Below are 20,187 nucleotides of genomic sequence, written 5' to 3' on the forward strand. Positions count from 1 at the left end.
CAGCAAGCTCTAAATCGTTTTTTTAGGATTTTATTTCATTGGCCTATATTTTATTATACCTACTTACCAAGTTTAATAAAAACCTAAACCTGTTGACATGTCCGGGTTTTTGGCTCCAAAATCCGGGGTTTTCACGCGTCTTGTCCTGGTAGCCAATTTTTAGAGATGGCAGCCCTATACTTAACTGCTTTCCTTGTCTGATCATTTATGTAATCGTTTAAGTTACTTTAAGTTACTTTTCCGAATAAATGTATTTTCTTTCTCTTTCTTTCGTAAATAAAACTGTAATATTATTATTAAACCGTGAGACAAGAACGACCCAATGACAAGAAGTCTGTACTGCACAAAATTCAGTAAAATACCTGAATTTCAATTTAATTGCCAGATATTATCCAAAAACTAAGTGTTTACTTAATGCAGTCGAAGTGAAAAATATCTTTACACTTTTACGCTGTCACTTCGTGTTTGTACTAAAATGTTAAGATATCTTAGACCTCGACTGTACAAAAGAGAAGTTGCTTATTTTGATACGGTATCATTTTAGTAACATTTGACATAGTGTTATTTTTTTATTTTCAGTAATCACTTAAAATTGTAAATAAGTAAGTCAGAACCAAAGAATACGGAGGAATGCAACGATCAATACCAATAAATGAATAACCGCGAGACCCTTGAACAAGAGACAGAAGAAAAAGAGGTGGATAGCATCGGTGAAATTCCAGCCGAAGAAGAGTAATTCATCCTGCCGATGGACCAGTACATAATATACTTAAAGAGGAAAACTGGAAAAAAGGGAATAATGATAATGCAATTAGCTGAATTGCTTGGCGAATATAAAAAAATAGATGTCATGCAAAAGAAAACTGTGCAAAGGCGAAAGCGAAAGCAGCTGTGAAATTCCAGCCGAAGAAGAGCAAGGCGTCCTGCCGAGGGACCAGTACATAATGTACAGAAGAGGAAAACTGGAAAAAAAGAGAATAATGATAATGCAATTAGCGGAATTGCTTGGCGAATGGGTTATTATTTCGAGAGGTTCAATTGTGTTCAGACTCAAATTTTCAGTTATAAAATTAGAAATATATTGTTTATTGTTTTTAAGTTGCTTAAGATATTATCACTGAAACTTGTGGTAAATACATTTTATTCTATTTTATCTTTTTTTCCACAATAACTTAAATTTTCTGCACAAAAGTCAGTTACGTGGTCAGGTTCGGATTATCCCTGACTACTTTGTAGTATTGTAAAAAATACAAGGTATAGAAAAACTTGCTGTTTAAAACATGGATTGAATGTTCATAATATGATATACCATTCATGCAAACATAAAAAAATTAGGACATTGATAAGACTATTTTTTTCTACATTTCCCGTTGTTCCAAAATACACCGTCATTTTCGTAGCCACACTTATTAAGTAATATTTTAAACAAAAAAAGAGGTCAAACCTCCTGTAAATCCTTTTTTAACTATAAGCAACTTTGAAAATAAGACTGCGTAAATATGACGTATAATGTTTATCGCAAGCCATAATTATTTATCTATAATTAATGTTATAAATGTTCAAGTTAGATTTGCGTCAAAGATCGAGCGTCATTTTCGTTACGGTTGCGACTTGGTGAGTATTGGGTAAATAAATATAATGTTTTACTGGTGCTGTGTCATTTGCAGTTAAGTTATTCAATATTGATTTCATTTGCTTCAAACCTATAGGATATTTACTGCAGAGCCGCGAAAGTAAGAACTTTTCAATTTCGTGGTCATCATTTTCGTGGTCCTATGGGCCACGAAACTGATTAAAGACCACGAAAAAGATGATTTTCCCTACAAGTAGAAAAAATACAGAACACTTTTTATAGAATTTTCTGCTTTTTACAGTGTAACCGTTTATGCCGTTATTGATTTAATTGATTTAAATGAAGAATGGTTGACCGTCAACAACATTTGCTCCAGGTGTGGTTATAGGAATTATGACCAGTGCGACGCCAATTTTGTTAACTGGCGAGAGGTTCAAGAATTATTTTGCCCTGAATGTACGTGTGAAATGTATATATCTAAATATTAAAAAAAAACTTCGTCATTTAGAGGAGCATTTTGTTGTGTTGTTTCGTTGTAACATAATTTCGTTCGGGTCTACCGTAGACCTACACGGGGGGAAGGTATTGAAAGCTGTTTTGGTTTGTGAGTTGAAGTTATTAATCTTACTTTAATTAAATAATTTCTAGATAGTATTTAAAAGGTTACAAAAATGACAATTTGTAGTCGTCATTTTCGTGGTCAAGTTTTAATTATTTTTTTATATAGATATCGATTGTCTATTTCTGTTGATACCTGATTAATTAAATAATGCTTATTCTTTTTCTCATTATGATCGGATTTTCATTCAAATAGTACAATTATAAGATTTTAAAATAAACAAAATGTTCTTTTTCGTGGTCTCGGTGCTCATTTTCGTTACCGTTAAAATTGGATTTTTGCTTTTTTTAACCAAAATAAACTTTATCGATCTCTTATAATATAAAGCATCTTATCGGTACATATCCTTATGTTAAAAATAAAACAGACCACATCAAAATGTGTGTTTATATTTCTGTAACATTTATCTTACACCTCAAATAATTACCCGAATATGAAAAAATAGATGCCATGCAAAAGAAAACTATTCAACGACGAAAAATACAGCATAAGACCTGCGATACGGAGACGTCGTGTCCTTTACAACAGAAAATAAGCCAAAAAACTTTTAACTACAGACGTAGGCTTGGAGACTGATTTGAATAAACATTATGCTAAACTTCAGCGTTTTTCACTCATATAAGTAATTAATACAATACCCGAGACAAACAACATATAGGCTACTCTTTATCCCGATATTCTCACGGGATCCATGTCTAATGTCAAAATCATAGCCAAAAAATTTAGAGACAACAAATTTTGCACGGCGTTCGTCGTAGAACGTAAATAAAGACTTACGATGCAAATTATAGGAATTTAGTAAATAACAATTCGGAAAATTCTATTTGACTGCCAGATTTAATGTTTTTCGCGACCGAAGCTTAAAAAGTACTACTCTTAAAAAGTAAAAGTTCTACTCTTCTACAAGTTTTAGGTGCGCTAAGGCTGCATTTCCACCAGAGATACGTAGAGGTAGTTCTACTCTTCTACAAGTTTTAGGTGCGCTAAGGCTGCATTTCCACCAGAGATACGTAGAAGTAGAGTCTTTCACGATGACGCGTGCCTTGGTTCTTATTACAATGTCAGTAATGTCTACTTTTGTCAAAATCACGCGTCTTCGTGGATGGCACTAGGTATAATTGAGTGGTGCGAGGATGCGTAGCGAGAGCGTGTAGTGATTTCTAAATAACCTAACCATATATTTTTTATTTTTATTACAAGATTTTTTGCTGACTGTACTTGCATTGTCACCCAAACTACATTTGCATACCAAATTTCAAGTCAATGTTATATATAAATTTATATATATTATTGCCACATCTTAACTTATTCACACAATTTTAGTTTCAAAACTACACAAAACCAAAATAAAACTACATAAAAATACAAATTAAAACAAAACAATAACCGTTGAAGAGTTCCGTCCTGCGGGGGTCGTGGCGTATTCCAGGATATTAGATTATTGTATTGTCACGCGATTTACATAGGTATTCCAAATTTCAAGTCAATCTGACTACTGGAAATTGATCAAATTGAACTTGCAAGGTTTGACTACAGACAGACAGACAACGGGACAGGTGAAACTAAATAAAAGCTTCTAAAACAGCGGAACAATTTGAAAATACATTGTCTCAAAAACGGCTCAATGCATTTTAATGTCACTTAGCTAAGAGCCATCACAATACATTTGAAATGTACAGCGAGCTTGATATGTATCCAATAATAAATGTCGTACGCTTGGAAAAGTTGGTATACTCAACTTATTATATAACTGAGGGCAAACAATTTGAACACTACAAGTGACCAGAGAAAAGTGGCAATTTTGCTTCACCAGATAGGCACGGACGCTTTAACAATCGTATACTTCTTTGACGTCGACATCGACAAAATCACATTCAAAGAGCTTGCAGAAAGATTCACTAATCACTTCATGCCGCAAAAGAATATAACAATGGAACGCCACAAGCTATTTAACCGCCGCCAAGGTCCTCAAGAATCCGTAGACGACTACATTACTGACTACATCTGAGGATCATAATCATAAGTAAACAACTTTTTGTCAATAATAATAATTGTAGTTAAAAGACTTCAATTGATTATTTTTGTTACAGGCTGTCCTATAAGCAAGCAGTTTGGAATCCAACAGACTCATCTAATTCAAGTTGTGACTGACCTAGCCAAGCAAATGGTCGATCTAAATAGAAAAGTTGACTTACTGTTGGGAAAACATGCAGGTGACGCCTGTATTGTACCTACAGAAGAGAATTTAGCAATTTCTGAATTATTAGCAAGTCTTCCTGTAAAGGATGATGCAAGCTTTTGTCATTTCAATGAACAGTTAGAAATAAGTCGGAACAAACAGGCAGTTGTAAGTATACATATACAAACAGTTTTTTTTTTCTTTTCGTTAGGTTGTAAATTACAACTTATTTTACAGATGTCGTTTTTGGCTGGTATTGGTGGTAGAAACATCCGAAGTCTAACAACTAATATATTGAGAAGAATATTACAGGACGAAGTTGCAGAGTTGTATTCCTTAACTGGCAAACAAATGAAAAATTCCAATAAAAAACATTTTTGAAGACAGAAACCTGTAAAATAATATTTCGTGAGTATATTTTGCATAAGTACATGAAATTTTGTGAGTAGGTTCAATAAGGATAGGTATATAATTATTTTGTCGAGTCAGTTTTAATAAAAAATGGCGGAGATATGGGGGTTGAATCCGTGAAAAATATCATGTTTCCGCCATTTCATTTTTCCCGGTTGCATTCCAAAGGACCCATGAAAATTTTCATTTTTGCCATGACGTGCGCTGTCATCGCTTTTAATTCGCCCACCACACACTTCACTCAAAGCCAATACTAAATTTATTATCTTGTGTGCGCTACGGGTTTAATTTAAAGTTTGTTTTTTTTAGAAATCTGCAAGAAAGTTTTCGAAGATGCGACAGAAAATAATCTTAAAGAAATAATTAGTGACTGGCTTAATCAGGCGAAAGTTAGGACAACAAGAAGGTAATATTTAGACTAAGTATACATATAAAAAAATTCACACAAATTGACATAGCCTATAGTCCTGCAGAAAACTCTAGAAAGGCTTTTGCTGTTGGCAAGAAAGATATTTGCCACTCACTCTTACCCATAGTTGCGTCTCAAAACATGCCGCAATAACTCTCTAGTCTAAACCTTGCATGAGCCCTTACCTGGGACGTATTGCATAACATTTTAAGACTCATAATTCAAGCGTATTTTTTTTAAATAAAAGAGATTGAAAAGAGGCTTGATTGTACTATGACTTGTAAAATGTTATGCAATAGGCCCCAGGAGATTAAGTATTCATAGTAGATACTTTTAACATGTTACTTGTTCCCCATGAAAAGTGCAAAATTTACTCCTCAAGTTCACTTCAATATTTTGTATGCAATAATGCATCCTTTTTTATACATGGACTTAAACTGGACAAAAAAGTGAAAAAGTCATAATAATTTTATTTATTTGTTTCAGAGCAGAAAGACTAAACAATAATAAATAATAAGCGTACGCTGAAAACATGGATGTGTAGCGTCGACTTAAAATTGCACTACCACATATCATCCTGTGGGTGTCATAAGAGGAATTATCCGGAGATCGGGCAGCAGCGTCCTACGTGTCAATCCGCCTGCCTAATTTTATAGTTAATTACGAAAATAAATGTTGTCATTCATGTAGAGGTACTCGAGTGTATTCTTTACTGCGAAACGCACGTAGGGTATGGCTATGTCTATTTTAGTACTGAAAGATAGTGATTAGTCACATTTCTTTGCATGATTTATATTATAACAGTTACTCTTGTCTGGTTTCACTGTAATGTGGCCATAACTCAGGAACTAGAATTGACATAGTTGTACTTTTAATTCCCCGTTTTCTCAGGTTCTCCCTCGTGGTCTTACCTGTAGGACTCAATAGTAGGACCACGAGAAAACTGGGATAATATCCCCGTTTAACAAAGAAGCTGCAAGTTTGTTGGGGCAACATTGCGTATACTTTGTGAAAACAGACTTCATGCAAGTTTGTGATGTCAGCATTGTATATAAATTGTATAAACAAACATTGACCAAGTTTGTCATTTCAGTATTGCATGTAGTTTGTTGAAACAAACTCCATGCAAGGTTGTTCCTGGGAAACTAGAAAGCTTGATTCAAACTTGCATCAAGTGTATATACTTGCCATGGCAAACTTGTCACAAACCTTCACTTTTGATACATCAAACTTGTAGCAAGTCCGATCCAAGTTTAAATTGCTATCTGGGATACGACTTCAAGTCATTGCACGACGACCGTGACATATTCAGCCTAAACCTCAACTCGAATAATCAGTACATAAAATAACGCATTCTAACAAATAAGCCAGAAACATTAAGAGAATTAATTTTAACCCTGTCACAGAAACTACAATGCCCAAAGAAAGACCAGAAGAGCTTGTTGTCGTACCCGACCACGAACCCATAATTATAATGCAAGCACTCCCTGATGACATTACTGTCATACATACATGACTGTTGGACATGGTTGCTGTCTTTTGTTCTTCTGTTTTTATTATTTTGACGTAATAATTATTTGTTTCCTTAAAAACGAAAAACTGCTTTTTTTACTAATATTATAAATGCATTTTCATTTCGTAAAATTCAAAAGTTCCCGAGGGTATGTTCTGCGAGGCTCGCACGGATGAGTTCGCAGCAATAAAATAAAGAGGATTTGTTGTTTGTAAGATATATATATATTACACTATATAATATATATATGTCGCAGCGTCATTACACTGGCCACACCGGTGACTGTTGGAAAAGCTGTTTATTTTAATTTAAGATCGAACAATCATTAGTCAACTTTGATGATTGTTTAATCAGGTTCTTTTAACTCAATGGCCAGGCTCCCAAAGTCTCTCGCATCCTGCTGGAAATGAGGAAGAAATTCCCATCATTGTATGCAATATCACCTTGGCCAGGTTATTCACATTCATTCAGTTCTTTATTCCCTCAAGTTTCAGTAATTAGGGCTTCCATCACCTCTAATCAGGATATGTTAGAATTTTTAAGTGAAAATGAAGATTACTACAAACTTTATACAGATGGCAGTAAGGGAGAAAATAATGTTCGTAGTGCTGTTTATAACACTCAAAATAAATTTGTTCAAAGCTTTGTTTTGAATAGTAATTGCAGTATATTTACTGCGGAAGCATATGCAGTTTAAGAAGCACTCAAGTTAATTGCATTTACTAATAGTTACCATACATTTTTGATTCTTACTGACTCTTTAAGTCTAATTAAAGCTCTGGAAAGCTTTAAAGTTCATTTTAAAACATCATACATGATTTTTAAAATAAGAGAAATTATTAACAATTATAGAAGAAAAGGATTGGAAATTTCTATTATGTGGATACCGTCACATAAAGGAATAACAGGCAATGAAATAGCTGATAAGGCTGCATATGATGGAATCAATGCGATAGATGTGTCATTAATTGTAAATATTCCGGTTACTGATTGTTATGCCGCCATTAAACATGATATACAAAAATTGTGGCAAGAATTTTGGAAGAAGGATCAGGAAGTCAAGGGGAAATGGTATGGAAGCATTCAGCAAGACTTACCAGTCAAACCATGGTATAATAAACTCAAGTCACCCAGCCGTGATTTTATCACCACAATCAATCGTCTTCGTTTTGGCCATACTAAGACACCTGCACATGACCAGACTTGGAATTGTACATAATAACTGCGGAGGTATCGGCGATATTTTTTCCTGTCCGGCATACTCTTTGGATAGGTTAATCCTGGCTAGTGAAGTTAAAGTGTTATCATCAGCTAACGACCCCTCCCGCCGCCTCAGTGAATCGTTAAAAAATGTGGACTGTTTTATACCAATCTTTAAATATGTTAAAAATACTTTCAAAGAACTTTAACATTACAAAACAAAAACGTTAAAGTGAAATGCGAAACATACTCTGATGTGAAAATAAAGTGTTGTGAAGTGAATGACTTACGTGACGTTTAATAAATGGTGTTACCAATGAGCAAATAACTGATATGACAACATGAAAATAAAGATTTGGCTTAAAGGTCTAGTAACCAGGCCATAAAATTCAAAAAAAATAAAAAATCGTTGCTCCTTTTTTTGTTCGGAATTTCGTGAATTTTATCACTTAATCATGCCTAAAGCGCTCAAAAGCAGTGAGAGGGAACTCTTGCATAAGATGATCAATATGTATGATCATGTAAAAAGTGAGATGGAAGCTGAATTTGCGATGAAAACGCAATACTTCGATACAATCATCGCATCTGCAGGTACATTTATTAGCAAATTGGTTTTGATAATTTTGATCCTTTGGTTATTTTAAGTACTTAGGTATCAATCGATACTTTATTAATTTTACTTTACATTATTTTTAAGTGCAGTGTTACACATTGTTTTACTTGATTGTTTTAGCTAATTTAAAGAATAGCGAAATCTTCACAACAGCAGTTGAAAAACTAAAGGAAATTGAGGATAATAAACTTTTGATTACCTGCACGAAATATATGGAAAAAATCTCGTCAATGTCAGGTTCGTATTGTTATTTATTAACTTACACCTAAGAGGTCCGCGAGACGATCAAGTGCACTTGACAAGTCTACGTGCTTGAAGTGTATTGATCGTTTACAGCGTTGACTTGACAAGTCCCGTCAAGTATCTACGGGCTGGACCATACTTGACAAAAATTTTGATTGACGGCACTTGAACCACCTTGCGCTTGATGCGACTTGACGCGACTTGACAAGTTTTATTCATTTGCGGCCGGAACATCGAAGATGGCGGACGACGAACCGGACCGAGACGTGGCTTTGGCGGCAAGCGCCGACCTAATTACCGAGCGTGTTTTTGTGTTATTATCCTGCATTGTGGAAAATTAAAAGTAAGGAGTATGCGGAGAAAAACAAAAAGTCGCTTGCTTTATCAAGCATAGTCAAAGCACTTCGAATATATAAACCTGCCACCGCTACTGCTAACTGCTACACCGAAGATTTATTGAAGAAAAAAATTAATGCTTTAAGAACCAACTTCAACAAAGAAAGAAAAAAGATTGAAGAAGCACAACGGTCTGGCGCGTCTCCCGATGATGTACCAAAACCGTCACTACTATTACAATGAACTGTTATTTCTGTCAGACCAAATGTGTATAAGTTATACTGAAAGCAGTTTAAGCAGTGAGGTAAAACAGTTTTTATTTACAATTCAAAGATACATTTTACTTTTAAGTATGTTTTTAAATAACTAAATTAGGCAATTATTTTGCCAAGGGACTGAACCGTTACCATTAAAGTACTCGCAAAAGTCATCTTTCACTCTTTTTGCCTCATTTGCCGAGTTTCCTCGTACTCGCTCTATATTTAACAGTTGGCGTCCTTGTCTCCCGCAGTCCAATGTATTTTTTAAATATTTTGAATCGCCAAGACAGGATGCCAAAAGCATTTTCAACCACCCTCCTGGCTCTATAGTTGAAAATCCGTCTTTCGTCTGTCAAGACGGCTTTGTTGTATGGCTTCATGAAGTTTGGAGTCAGTTGGAAAGCTTCGTCACCTACCAGTACAAACGGAAACTTTTTATCGCTTTCTAGTAACTCACATGACTCCGGAATATTAAGTTTGTTTTCACTTTCAGAAAACGATTGCCAAAACTTTGTATTTTTCAAAGTTCCACCAACTGACATCCGCCCATTTGCACCAACATCAACCATCATAAATTGATAATTGGCGTTGAAAATAGCCATAAAAACAATACTTTATGTCTTTTTATAGTTAAAATAGTAAGATCCAGAATTTGAAGGTCGCATATTGGTATCTTGCTTTTCAATATTGGGTCGAATCAACTCCAACAATGTTTCAAAAGAATCGTTGTCCATTCGTAGAAAATTTTTATAATCGTCGGGCTCAGTTGCTTGAAGAGTTCTTTGCAAATGCTCATGCGTGAATCGATATCTCATTTTATACCATTCCTTACACCATCGCCTCTTTCTTTTCTCTTTTTCTGTGATAGATACCGCTAGAGTTATAGCAAGGAATACCTTGTCTGCGTTGGAAACCATTATTAATTTTTGCGACGGCCACTTTCCTGAGCACAGGGCGGAGAACGACTGCGGCATGTGGACTTGACGGCACCTTCAAGTCGCGTCAAGTCCCTCGTCAAGTGAAATCGTCAAGCACGTAGACTTGTCAAGTGCACTTCGGCTCGCGGACCTCTTACACCAGTCTAAACCTACACTACTTTGTTCTTGATATTTATATTTTATAGGTGAATTGCAATGTATGAGTCAGGATCATATTAATAGTTTGGGTGCATTATCCATATACCGTATACCTACTATAGTAGGTAAAACAATTTTCTCCATAATTTATTTTTCCTTTGTTTCAGATGTATCTGTCAGGACTTTAGACAGAATTAAAAAAGAGGGGTCTCTGAATGAAGGTGTCTGGAGAACACCTGGTAAAAAAGGTCTAGTACCCAAACTGTATCAAACCTTGATGATTTTGACATTTCCGCTATCAGGAACAAAAACAATGAGTTCTACATAGTAAAAAAACAGGTTCCTACACTGAGAATATTACTTACAGAACTCCGAGAAGCCATTGGATTTATGGGATGTCGAGAAACTTTAAGGCAAATACTGCTAAAAAATGGATTTGAATTTAAAACAAATCAAAATGAAAGGTCAACACTTATTGAGCGGTTTGAAATCTCGGCATGGAGACATAAGTATGTAAGAAAAATTGCAGAAAAAGGGGCAGAAGGAAAGCCTATAGTATATATGGATGAGACCTATGTCCATCTCAACTATAGAATTAAAAAGTCCTGGCAAGGCCCGTCAACCAGTGGTGTGACAGAGAAAATTTCACCAGGTAAAAGATATATTGTAGTCCATGCTGGTTCTCTCAAATTTGAGTGTGCCGTCTGTTATTGTAATGGACAATGCAAGCTACCATATGAAACAAGTTAATAAAGCACCTACAATGCAAAATTTAAAAGCCACATTACGGGAATGGCTTTGTAGCAAAAACATCCCGTTCGAGGAATCTTTCACAAAGGCAGAACTATTAGGACTAATTAATGAAAATAAACCACTACCAGTGTATAAAACAGAAGAACTATTGAACGAAAATGGTCATGAAGTCCTCAAGCTTCCTCCATATCACTGTGACCTTAATCCTATTGAGATGATATGGAGTCTGGCCAAAAGAAGAGTAGCTAGTAGGAACATGGGAGTTCCTGCTTCTGAAATTATTATTTGAATCTGAAATAAAAATTAATTATAACAAGTATCAAATTAATTTATTCCATTCATTCACAGGATTACCAGTGTTAAAAGAAATTGTGACAGGTTTTATTGCCAATCCTATATTTATTAAATTTGCCGCTATTTTCCATCGCCAACTTACGCTGGCCAGACTCTAGCAATTATGCCGTGGTTCGAGAAGTAATCGATCAAGACTATATAAACCACGACGTCCAGTCCAACAGAGGTCACTTCAACAGTAGATTCCTTAGCATAAGGTCTAAAAGTAAGAGCTTTACTTGCAAGTAAAATTCTTTAAAAGGTCTTGAGTTTCAATTGGCGCCCAACGTAACGTCGCGGACACCAAAAGTTCTAATCTAAAACTCGGAAGAACTCTCCAGTTTGCTTCGGACCTTCGAGCTACGATAGTGATTTTCAAATCTCGCAGAAACCGGCTCAACCCAAATAAATTAGTTAAAGGAAACTTTTGAAAGAACCTACAGGCAGCGCTACTGTCTATGTGAGTACCTGTAAGCATTTCCTTTCTTTTCCACCATTCCGGTCCTTCGTGTATAAGAACAGTGTAAAGCGTGTGACACACTACGCAGATACGATAATATTTTATCTGCGTATAATAACTTAATGATCTGAAACTATCACACACTACGCAGATACGATAATATACGAGACGATACATTCAGTCTAAATCCTTCAAACTGAGAAGACTTGTTTTTTGGTGCGGATTGTTTATACAGAATGTTTTCGTGTTTATCTCTTCTAGATTTACTCGCGTGCGTGGGGCTCTCACATCAACCTGTATCTATCTGCAGATAAAATACTATACCATATTTATATCGGCAGATATTATACACAGATCAATTTATACACGCAGATAATATCTTCGCCATCTTTCGATATATGTCGGTGCCCACAGATACTTCACGATAAAATATAAGTTATCTGTGCTGTGTGTGTTAGCTCATTGAATTGTATAGGGAGCCATATTGACAGATATGCAAATTAAATGATATTGTAACAGATAACTCACGTCTTAAACCGAGTTTAGCTCGACATGTTTCGGGCTATTTCGTAGCCCTTCTTAGGAGCACGCGAACGCGATTCGGCGGCTGCCGCAACACGCACACTACGCGCCACCGCTCTCCATTTCATTTAATATGAGTGAGTCTCACGGTAGTTTCATGTTCAAAAATGACAGATATGCGTTCAGATACAGATATCTTATCGTATCTGCTTAGTGTGTGACACGCTTAACAGGTCTTTATAGAGTAGAAATGACCCAACCTTCCGGCAATTATTGCGTAAACTTACGGGGAAGGCTGCCCTTACTGTTTCTATGTTAAATCATAACTTTATTAACTGGGATAACATAATAACGGTATTAAAACAAGAATGTGGAGATAATAGAGAGCTAAATACTTTGTTAATAGAGTTAGCAAATGTAAAACGTAAGGGAAGTTATGAAGATTTTATTATTGAATTAAAACAAAAAATATTTTTTATCAAAAGTAAACTTATGGGTAAGTATCAAAAAGATAACATTGTTGACGAAGTAATGGAGCCCTACATTAATACGACGCAAAATACGTTAAGAAGTAGCTTACCTTATCACGATCAAATTTATGTTAGTAACCGTGGATTCAATGACACGGTCCAAAAGATTCTACAACTAGAGGCTGAAGGTAGGTTTGACAATATCAAACAAAAGTTTTCTAATATACTTCGGGCACCGCGAATAATAAGTCAAAACCCAATCTCGCGTTTTCGAAATAGTCCGATGTATTCTCAACAGAATAAACCCAATTTCTATAATCAATCTCCACGAACTCAACGCTACAATCCTCAATGGGTTCCAAACCCTAATAATTTGTTCACAAGACCACAGCATCCATATTTTCGATACCAAGGCTTTTATAGGGAACAAAGAACAACAACCTCAGTTTCAACAACGTCAACCGTTTGTAAATAACACTGATGTATCTATGAAAACAGCACGCCCAGTTAGGCCTGGTCAAATAAATTTGGGAAGGAATCTAGTAGCAGAAGAACTGTACCTACCACGGAGATGACGAAATAATGATGCAAGAGTACGAAATTCCTTCGTTCGCCCCAAAATACCAAAACAATCAATACTACGATGATTTACCTGAAAATATTCCAACTACGTGGAGTTTAAAAAATGAAAATTTTCAAGAGGAATCAGAGACGACCAGCCCTACATAGAATTTAATCATGTTAAATCATATTTGCCTTATTTTGAAACAGAAAAAACCTAAATTAATCGAACAGGTAGTCAGCGATCATTATAGAGCTCAACAACAATACTTTCAAGAATGCTGGAAACCGGAATCATTTATAGTTAAAACTTCGCATAATCGCCGTATTTTTGCCGATACTTCGGTAAAGACAATGGACCAATGAAATTTTATATTTATGACTTCAGCGACAAACACGATATTTTGATGTGTACAGAAATGATTGAACAAGTTAACGCGAAAATTGATTTAAAGGAAAGAAAATTGACTATGCCTGATAAGGAAATATTGATTTTTCATATGACGTCTGATGACAACCTAAATATCGAATATTTAATGGACTAAAAAGCATCACATTCGCCTAATAAACGACGAACCAATTTATCAGAAGCCGTTTAGATTACCCCAAATACAACAACAAATTAGAAAACAAATCGAAAAATTACTTTTAAAAAAAAACATTCGACATTCTGAATCACCTTGGGCATTAGCTATACATCCAGTACCTAAGAAAATGGATCAATCAGGAATACAAAAATGGAGAATATAGACTATCGAAGACTTAACGAAAAAACAAAATCAGATAAATTTCCTTTACCTAACATAGAAGACTTATTTTGTAAATTACAGAATGAATATTTTACAACTTTAGACTTAACGTCAAGATACCACCAAATTTTAATGGAAGAAGATTCTATAGAGAAAACTGCCTTTAGCACGCCGGAAGGTCATTTTGAATTCCTTTGGATGCCATTTGGGCTTAAGAACGCTCGAGCAACTTTTCAAAGAATGATGATCAGCGTCTTAAAACAAAAAATAGAAAAAAATATTTGTTTAGTATACCTAGATGATATTATAATTTATTCCAAAACTAAATGTTCTTGAACATGTAAATAAGTTCCAACGAGTGTTTGAAGCATTAAGAAAGGCGAATTTAAAGGTTATGTAAAATAAGTACATTTAACCGTGTAACGTGTAAGCAAGATGACTGATTGTAATATCGACTCCGCCTGCTAATATCATTGGTGGAAGAACGCTCAGCGCTGTGGGATAAGACACAGGATGACTATAAGCACAAATCATTAAAAACCAGTGCCTGGAAGGTGTATCAGATCATTTTTCCTGGATTTGACGATCAATCAACCCAGGAAAAAACAAAACTCGGTAAGCGTATACTAAACGTAAACTATTTAAGCGCATACTATTTATTTATTACACTAAACGAAGTAGGTAAAATAATCGCGGGATTTTCTTTTTTATCTTTAAATATCGATGTGAATAATTGGCAGTGGATTAACATTTTTTATGTAGGTTCCTGTTTATAGAAATATATTGAATTCAATTAAGTTATTTACCTATTGTAGACCGATAGCGCTGCGTTTTGTGTTTTTTTATAAATAGCTTCTGGACCACTTGCCCAGCCTAAATGTAACTGCATTAGGTACATCATTATTTGTGTCATCCTTGGTATATATATTTCATTTCGTACCTTAAAGTTAATAACCCCAACATCTCCAGAGGTTCAACTGGTTTCCTAAACACATGTTGACACTGACATTCTAAAATAGTCGTTAAATTTGCGACCATTTATTTTAAGCGCCTCCTACTTCCTAATGAAGTGATTTCTATCATGGTTCATAATGGAAAGAGGGATTTACCCAATATTTTCTTTTTTTTTTTAATGAGTCTTCTGATTAGCAGCAAGAGACGAACACGTGTGATAGGATCCATGTCGATTTGAAGACTGATCGTACGACACGGTTCGGTGTCGTGGATCGCCGCGCCGTTGCACGTTGACTACGCCGTATAACGTGCACCGCGCGGCACCGTGACGCATCGGGCGCCGCGCCGTTTTACGTTGACGACGCCGTAACGTGGACATGTGGCCGGGCCCTCAGATCCGCGGATTTAGCAGGCAAAGGTATAACGGTTATTTCGTTTCGATGTTGATGGAACCAGTCATTCACAATTCTGGCTTTATGTATCGTGCAGTTGTCGTGTACGAAGTTAAAATTTGGTACATCTTCCATTGTATAAACTGTCCTTACCGTGGGTAGCATGCTTTCGTCTAAACATTGACGTAAAATTTAGCATTAGTTCTGGGAGGTAATGGGACCAGCTCGCCTACACCAGCGCTCATCCAGTCCCATAAATTTGCACTGATACGACCTGACTCCCAGTTTGGATTCACATGGTCTTCTGTATATCGTGTATTTTGTCATACCGCCAGAGATGCAAACGGCTGTGGTCACTAGATTTTAACTATTTTTCATCACAAAATATTGTATTACTCCAATCAAAATTTCGGTATTGACAAGCAAAATTTAATCGTGCGGCTTTGTGAGCTTCTGTCAAACAATCTTATATGCGGGACGTCTATGGTGCAGATTCATCGAATGTAGATATTTTCGGATGGTATTGGGGCAAATTTAAACGGTCTGGATCTGCGAAATAATTGGTGGATATGAAGCCATTATTTTCGTTGTTCTGTCGCATTTCATCGCGTTGCTCAGGCGAGAGTATCGAAATACCACGGTTGCCTTCACGGTGATCATTTATAGCTCCTTTCCTTTCCTTCTTCAGCATACCTATTCACCCACAAACTGACAGTATTTCGCTGCACATTTAAAGCTCTTGCTATTGCACGTATGCTTAAGCCTTGCTGGTCCAAATTACAATTTGATGTCTGGTTTCGTTGCTAATCGAAGGTGGCATCGCGGAAGGCTTGTTCAAATTGGCAATTTACATGTAATTTACATTGACAATCCCATTGTCAAATATATATATTTTTCAAAGTTAGATTTTCAGTACGGAAGTATGAAGTATTTAATTAACTTTTCCTAGTAAGTAAAAAATATTAAGATCGCAATCCAATCAATTCAGAGGCAATTTACTCTTTGACAGAACATGTTTCGAAAGATGGCCTCTGAGGTACCTGTGAATCGGATAAACATTATATTTTACCTATACTTGTGTATGTAGGAGTAAATCACTCTATTTTTATTTTTGTGTTGTTGGTTATGTTGAAGTAAAAAGAGGAAACACATCTGAATGCATTGTCAGAGTCAAAATCGTTCCAGAACATAAAATAACAAAAAAATATTATCTTGTAACCTGGATGAAAAAGACAACAATGTAACTGATGCACCATGTGATGGTTGCCCTGCATCGGCGGGTACGGCAATATATTTTTAGTATTAAGTTCGTGACCCATTACAAAAAAGCACCGTATCGGCAGAGCGTTTGGCCAAGTATCAATTACACCAAAACACTAAACCCAAGAATCTTCATCACTTGACGTTTCGATAAAGCAATAATAATTACAGAAGCATTTAAAAGAACGTGATTAAACAAACATCAAAGTTGACTAATGATAGTTCGATCTTAAATTAAAATAAACAGCTTTTCCAACAGTCACCGGTGTGGGCAGTGTTACGACGCTGCGACATATATATGCGACGTATTTAAACTCAAAGTCTTATATAGATTTTGTACATTTAGATGCAATTTTGGTTTCAACAAATCCTTTTTTATAGGAAGTCTAGCCTTACATAGTCTAATAAACAACAATTCAGTTAGGGACTTTTGGAGACTGACTATTGGAGTATTTCTATATTCTAATAGAAATAATTAAATAACAGTCTTTGTTTCAATGGCTTTTTTCAGAAAGCCTTTGCAAATAGCCACTGCCCTTTCTGCAGCCCCATTAATTTGATGATAGTGGACTTCAAAATTGAGTTTCAAATTGCCCTTCTTTACTAAAATCTCGGAATGCAAGTGAATTAAATGGCATTCTTATCATAATACAGCAAATCAGGGATGCCATGAGTTGAGAATACCCTCTTTAATATGGTAAATGTGGCATAAGCTGTTTTATTGTTCAGTTTATGGTGAGTTTATGCAACTCTATCCACTTCGAATAATAGTGATCAATTAGGGTTAATTAGTCACAATTACCTACCATACTGTAATATATGTGTAGACGCATAACGAAATGGTACTTCTGGCTGGTTATTTTGTATTATTACTCGAATATTTCATGCAAAATTTACACCCAGAAATGAATGTCTATATCAGTATACATATTTTGCCATTAACAAAACTTTAGCTCTAGCCTTTGTTTTGGTCATGCCAAAATGGCATTCATGAAGTTTTGATATGATTAGATTCTGCAGACATTTGGGTAGGTACATAGTTCTTTTGTCTTACAAAAGGTAGTTAATTTTCAAACGAAATGGAATTCTTAATGTTGTAGAATGATCGCAATTCAGTGGATAACATGGATATGGAATTTTTTGAAGAAATCAATCAATTTTGATGCTACGGGATCTAATTTTATTTTTTGTTTAATTTGGAATAATATCTGTCCTTCAATTGCAAAAAAATGTATGAATATTTCCTCGAAAGGTTTATGCTGCGTTTGAGTCAATTGAATTGTTGGTTTTAATGGGTGTCGATCGTATTTCATACATTTACATAAATCACAGCTTCCTATTACGGCTGATATTGTCTCACTCATTTTCGGCCAATAATAATTTCTAGAAAGTTTAGCAAGTGTTTCGTTTAATCCCCTGTGCCAAGTTTTTCCTTCGTGGTATTGTAAGATTATTTTCTCTTGTTCCTCTTCGTTATCAAATATGGTTACTCGCTTGCTACACACAATGAAAGTAACGTTTTCGAATAATTGAGGTGCTACGTCGAAGAATATTTCTTTTAGCTCGTTATATATGAAATAAACGTAATACTTTGTGTTATTTTTTATATGATCTATCAAAAATTGTCTCATGATGGTCGGATCAGCGGGAAGAGTAACTGTAACGGTTATATAAATTCCACGAGTTGATTCTGTGATAGCGTAATGTTTTTTGAACCATTTGTCAAAAAATATTTGATTTGGTTTTATGTCGATTGGGTCATCTATAATTGCGAAAGGTGGAATGTCTGGTATTTCTACATTTTCTACATCGGGTTCCTTTTCAACATCGCTTATGGATTCTACTGAAACAATTTCTTCCGAGTCTTCGTTAGCCATTAAAGAATCGTCAGATTGTGTGTCCGGTTGATTTGTCGGAGTTGTTACTAAGCTAATGCGATCAACTAGTTTATTCAAGGAAATTCTAGCTAATGCATCTGCATTTAAGTTATGTTCGCCACTTTTATAAATTATTTCGAAATCATATTCTTGGAGTCTGAGTCTCCATCTTGTCAATTTGCTGTTGGTTTATTTTAGAGAATATAACCAGGCTAGTGAACGATGATCTGTATAGATAGTGAATTTATGACCGTATAGACAAGGTCTGAAATATTTAACTGCCCAAACTACGGCTAAAATATTATTTTATTATTATAATTATATTATTATATTAGTGTCATCACCATACAATTTATTGTAATTTTGCTTGTATAATAATATATTATTGTTTTTTGTGTTTGGTGGTGGTACTGTTGGGACCGTTAATAAATAATTTTTCTTTCTTTCTTTCTAAAAGTTCCCTTTCTATTGCGCTATATTTTGATTCAGCTGCGTTTAGTGTTCTACTCGCGTAAGCAATGGGTTTATCTTCGCCGATTTTTCCTTGTGAGAGAACTGCGCCTAATGCTACATTTGATGCGTCTGTAGTTAATATAAAAGGTTTAGTAAAATCTGGGAACTGCAATAGTGGTGCATGTATTAAGAGCGTGCAAACGAAAAATTGCCCATTCAGCGATTTTGAGGTTTTTCAAATGCCTTATTAATATCTAAATGCTTACGTTTTTTAAGGAAAAACTAATGTCACATATAGATAAACTCTTATTCTGATGTATAGCGGTGATTTCTTTTGATTTCAGTCAGCGATTTTTTTTTTCCAAATCATTTTGATAGTGAGGTTTTACAAAAATACGCGTCAGAGCTGTCTTTCATGTGAAATAGTTCCATTATAACCCACCACAAACGGTGTAACTTTAGTATTTTATAATAGAAAATATAGTCTTTTAAGACATAGGGTCATCATATGTATCAAAATATTAGTGATTATTATTCAAATACCATTCTTCAAAAGGTCTAAATCGGTCTACTTCATTATTTTTTATCTCATTTGTTGTGATGTATTTGCCAATAAATCAATTTTATTATAAATCTACAGGAAATGTTTAGTCTGTAATATTTTTTTCAGCGCTTAATAATAGCTCATTTAATTTTGTCAATTTTCCAAACTTGGGTCCTAAATCGATTATATAACCTCGCGCGTTAATAGTTACGACTCAGAAAGCGCCGGGCACTCCCAAGGAACGGACGTATCGCTCTGCGCTCTCCGCAAGGCTAACAACCTTTACTGCAAACACCCGATGGTTATAGCGCGTCGGCAATTGCTTGATACTTGATAAGTAATTTTACATGTTAAAATTAAATGTTTTAAATTTTCGCAATTTTCACTCAAACTAATACGGGTAGATGCGTTTTACATTTCACAATAA

At 35.2% G+C, this 20,187-nt stretch overlaps 1 protein-coding gene and 1 pseudogene across 1 annotated transcript; both read left to right on the top strand.

The window, feature by feature from the left end:
• The first annotated feature begins 652 nt into the window (after nt 1–652).
• On the top strand, nt 653–6,771 carry LOC141441922 (uncharacterized; annotated as a pseudogene).
• A 3,695-nt stretch (nt 6,772–10,466) lies between these two features.
• On the top strand, nt 10,467–11,491 carry LOC141441923 (uncharacterized). Its single transcript, XM_074106814.1, has 2 exons — nt 10,467–11,098; nt 11,142–11,491. The coding sequence occupies exons 1-2, from the start codon at nt 10,823–10,825 to the stop codon at nt 11,472–11,474; spliced, it is 609 nt and encodes a 202-aa protein (XP_073962915.1). The 5' UTR covers nt 10,467–10,822; the 3' UTR covers nt 11,475–11,491.
• Nucleotides 11,492–20,187: the final 8,696 nt, after the last annotated feature.

The sequence above is a fragment of the Choristoneura fumiferana genome, chromosome 24, assembly GCF_025370935.1.
Source record: "Choristoneura fumiferana chromosome 24, NRCan_CFum_1, whole genome shotgun sequence".
Taxonomy (NCBI): Eukaryota; Metazoa; Arthropoda; class Insecta; order Lepidoptera; family Tortricidae; genus Choristoneura; species Choristoneura fumiferana.

Bases quoted from the DNA above. Each gene is read 5' to 3' on its own strand.
- LOC141441923 (XM_074106814.1), top strand. From the start codon at position 10,823: ATGGGATGTCGAGAAACTTTAAGGCAAATACTGCTAAAAAATGGATTT. The intron at 11,099-11,141 runs GTAGTCCATGCT...GTGCCGTCTGTT, and splicing joins CACCAGGTAAAAGATATATT to ATTGTAATGGACAATGCAAG.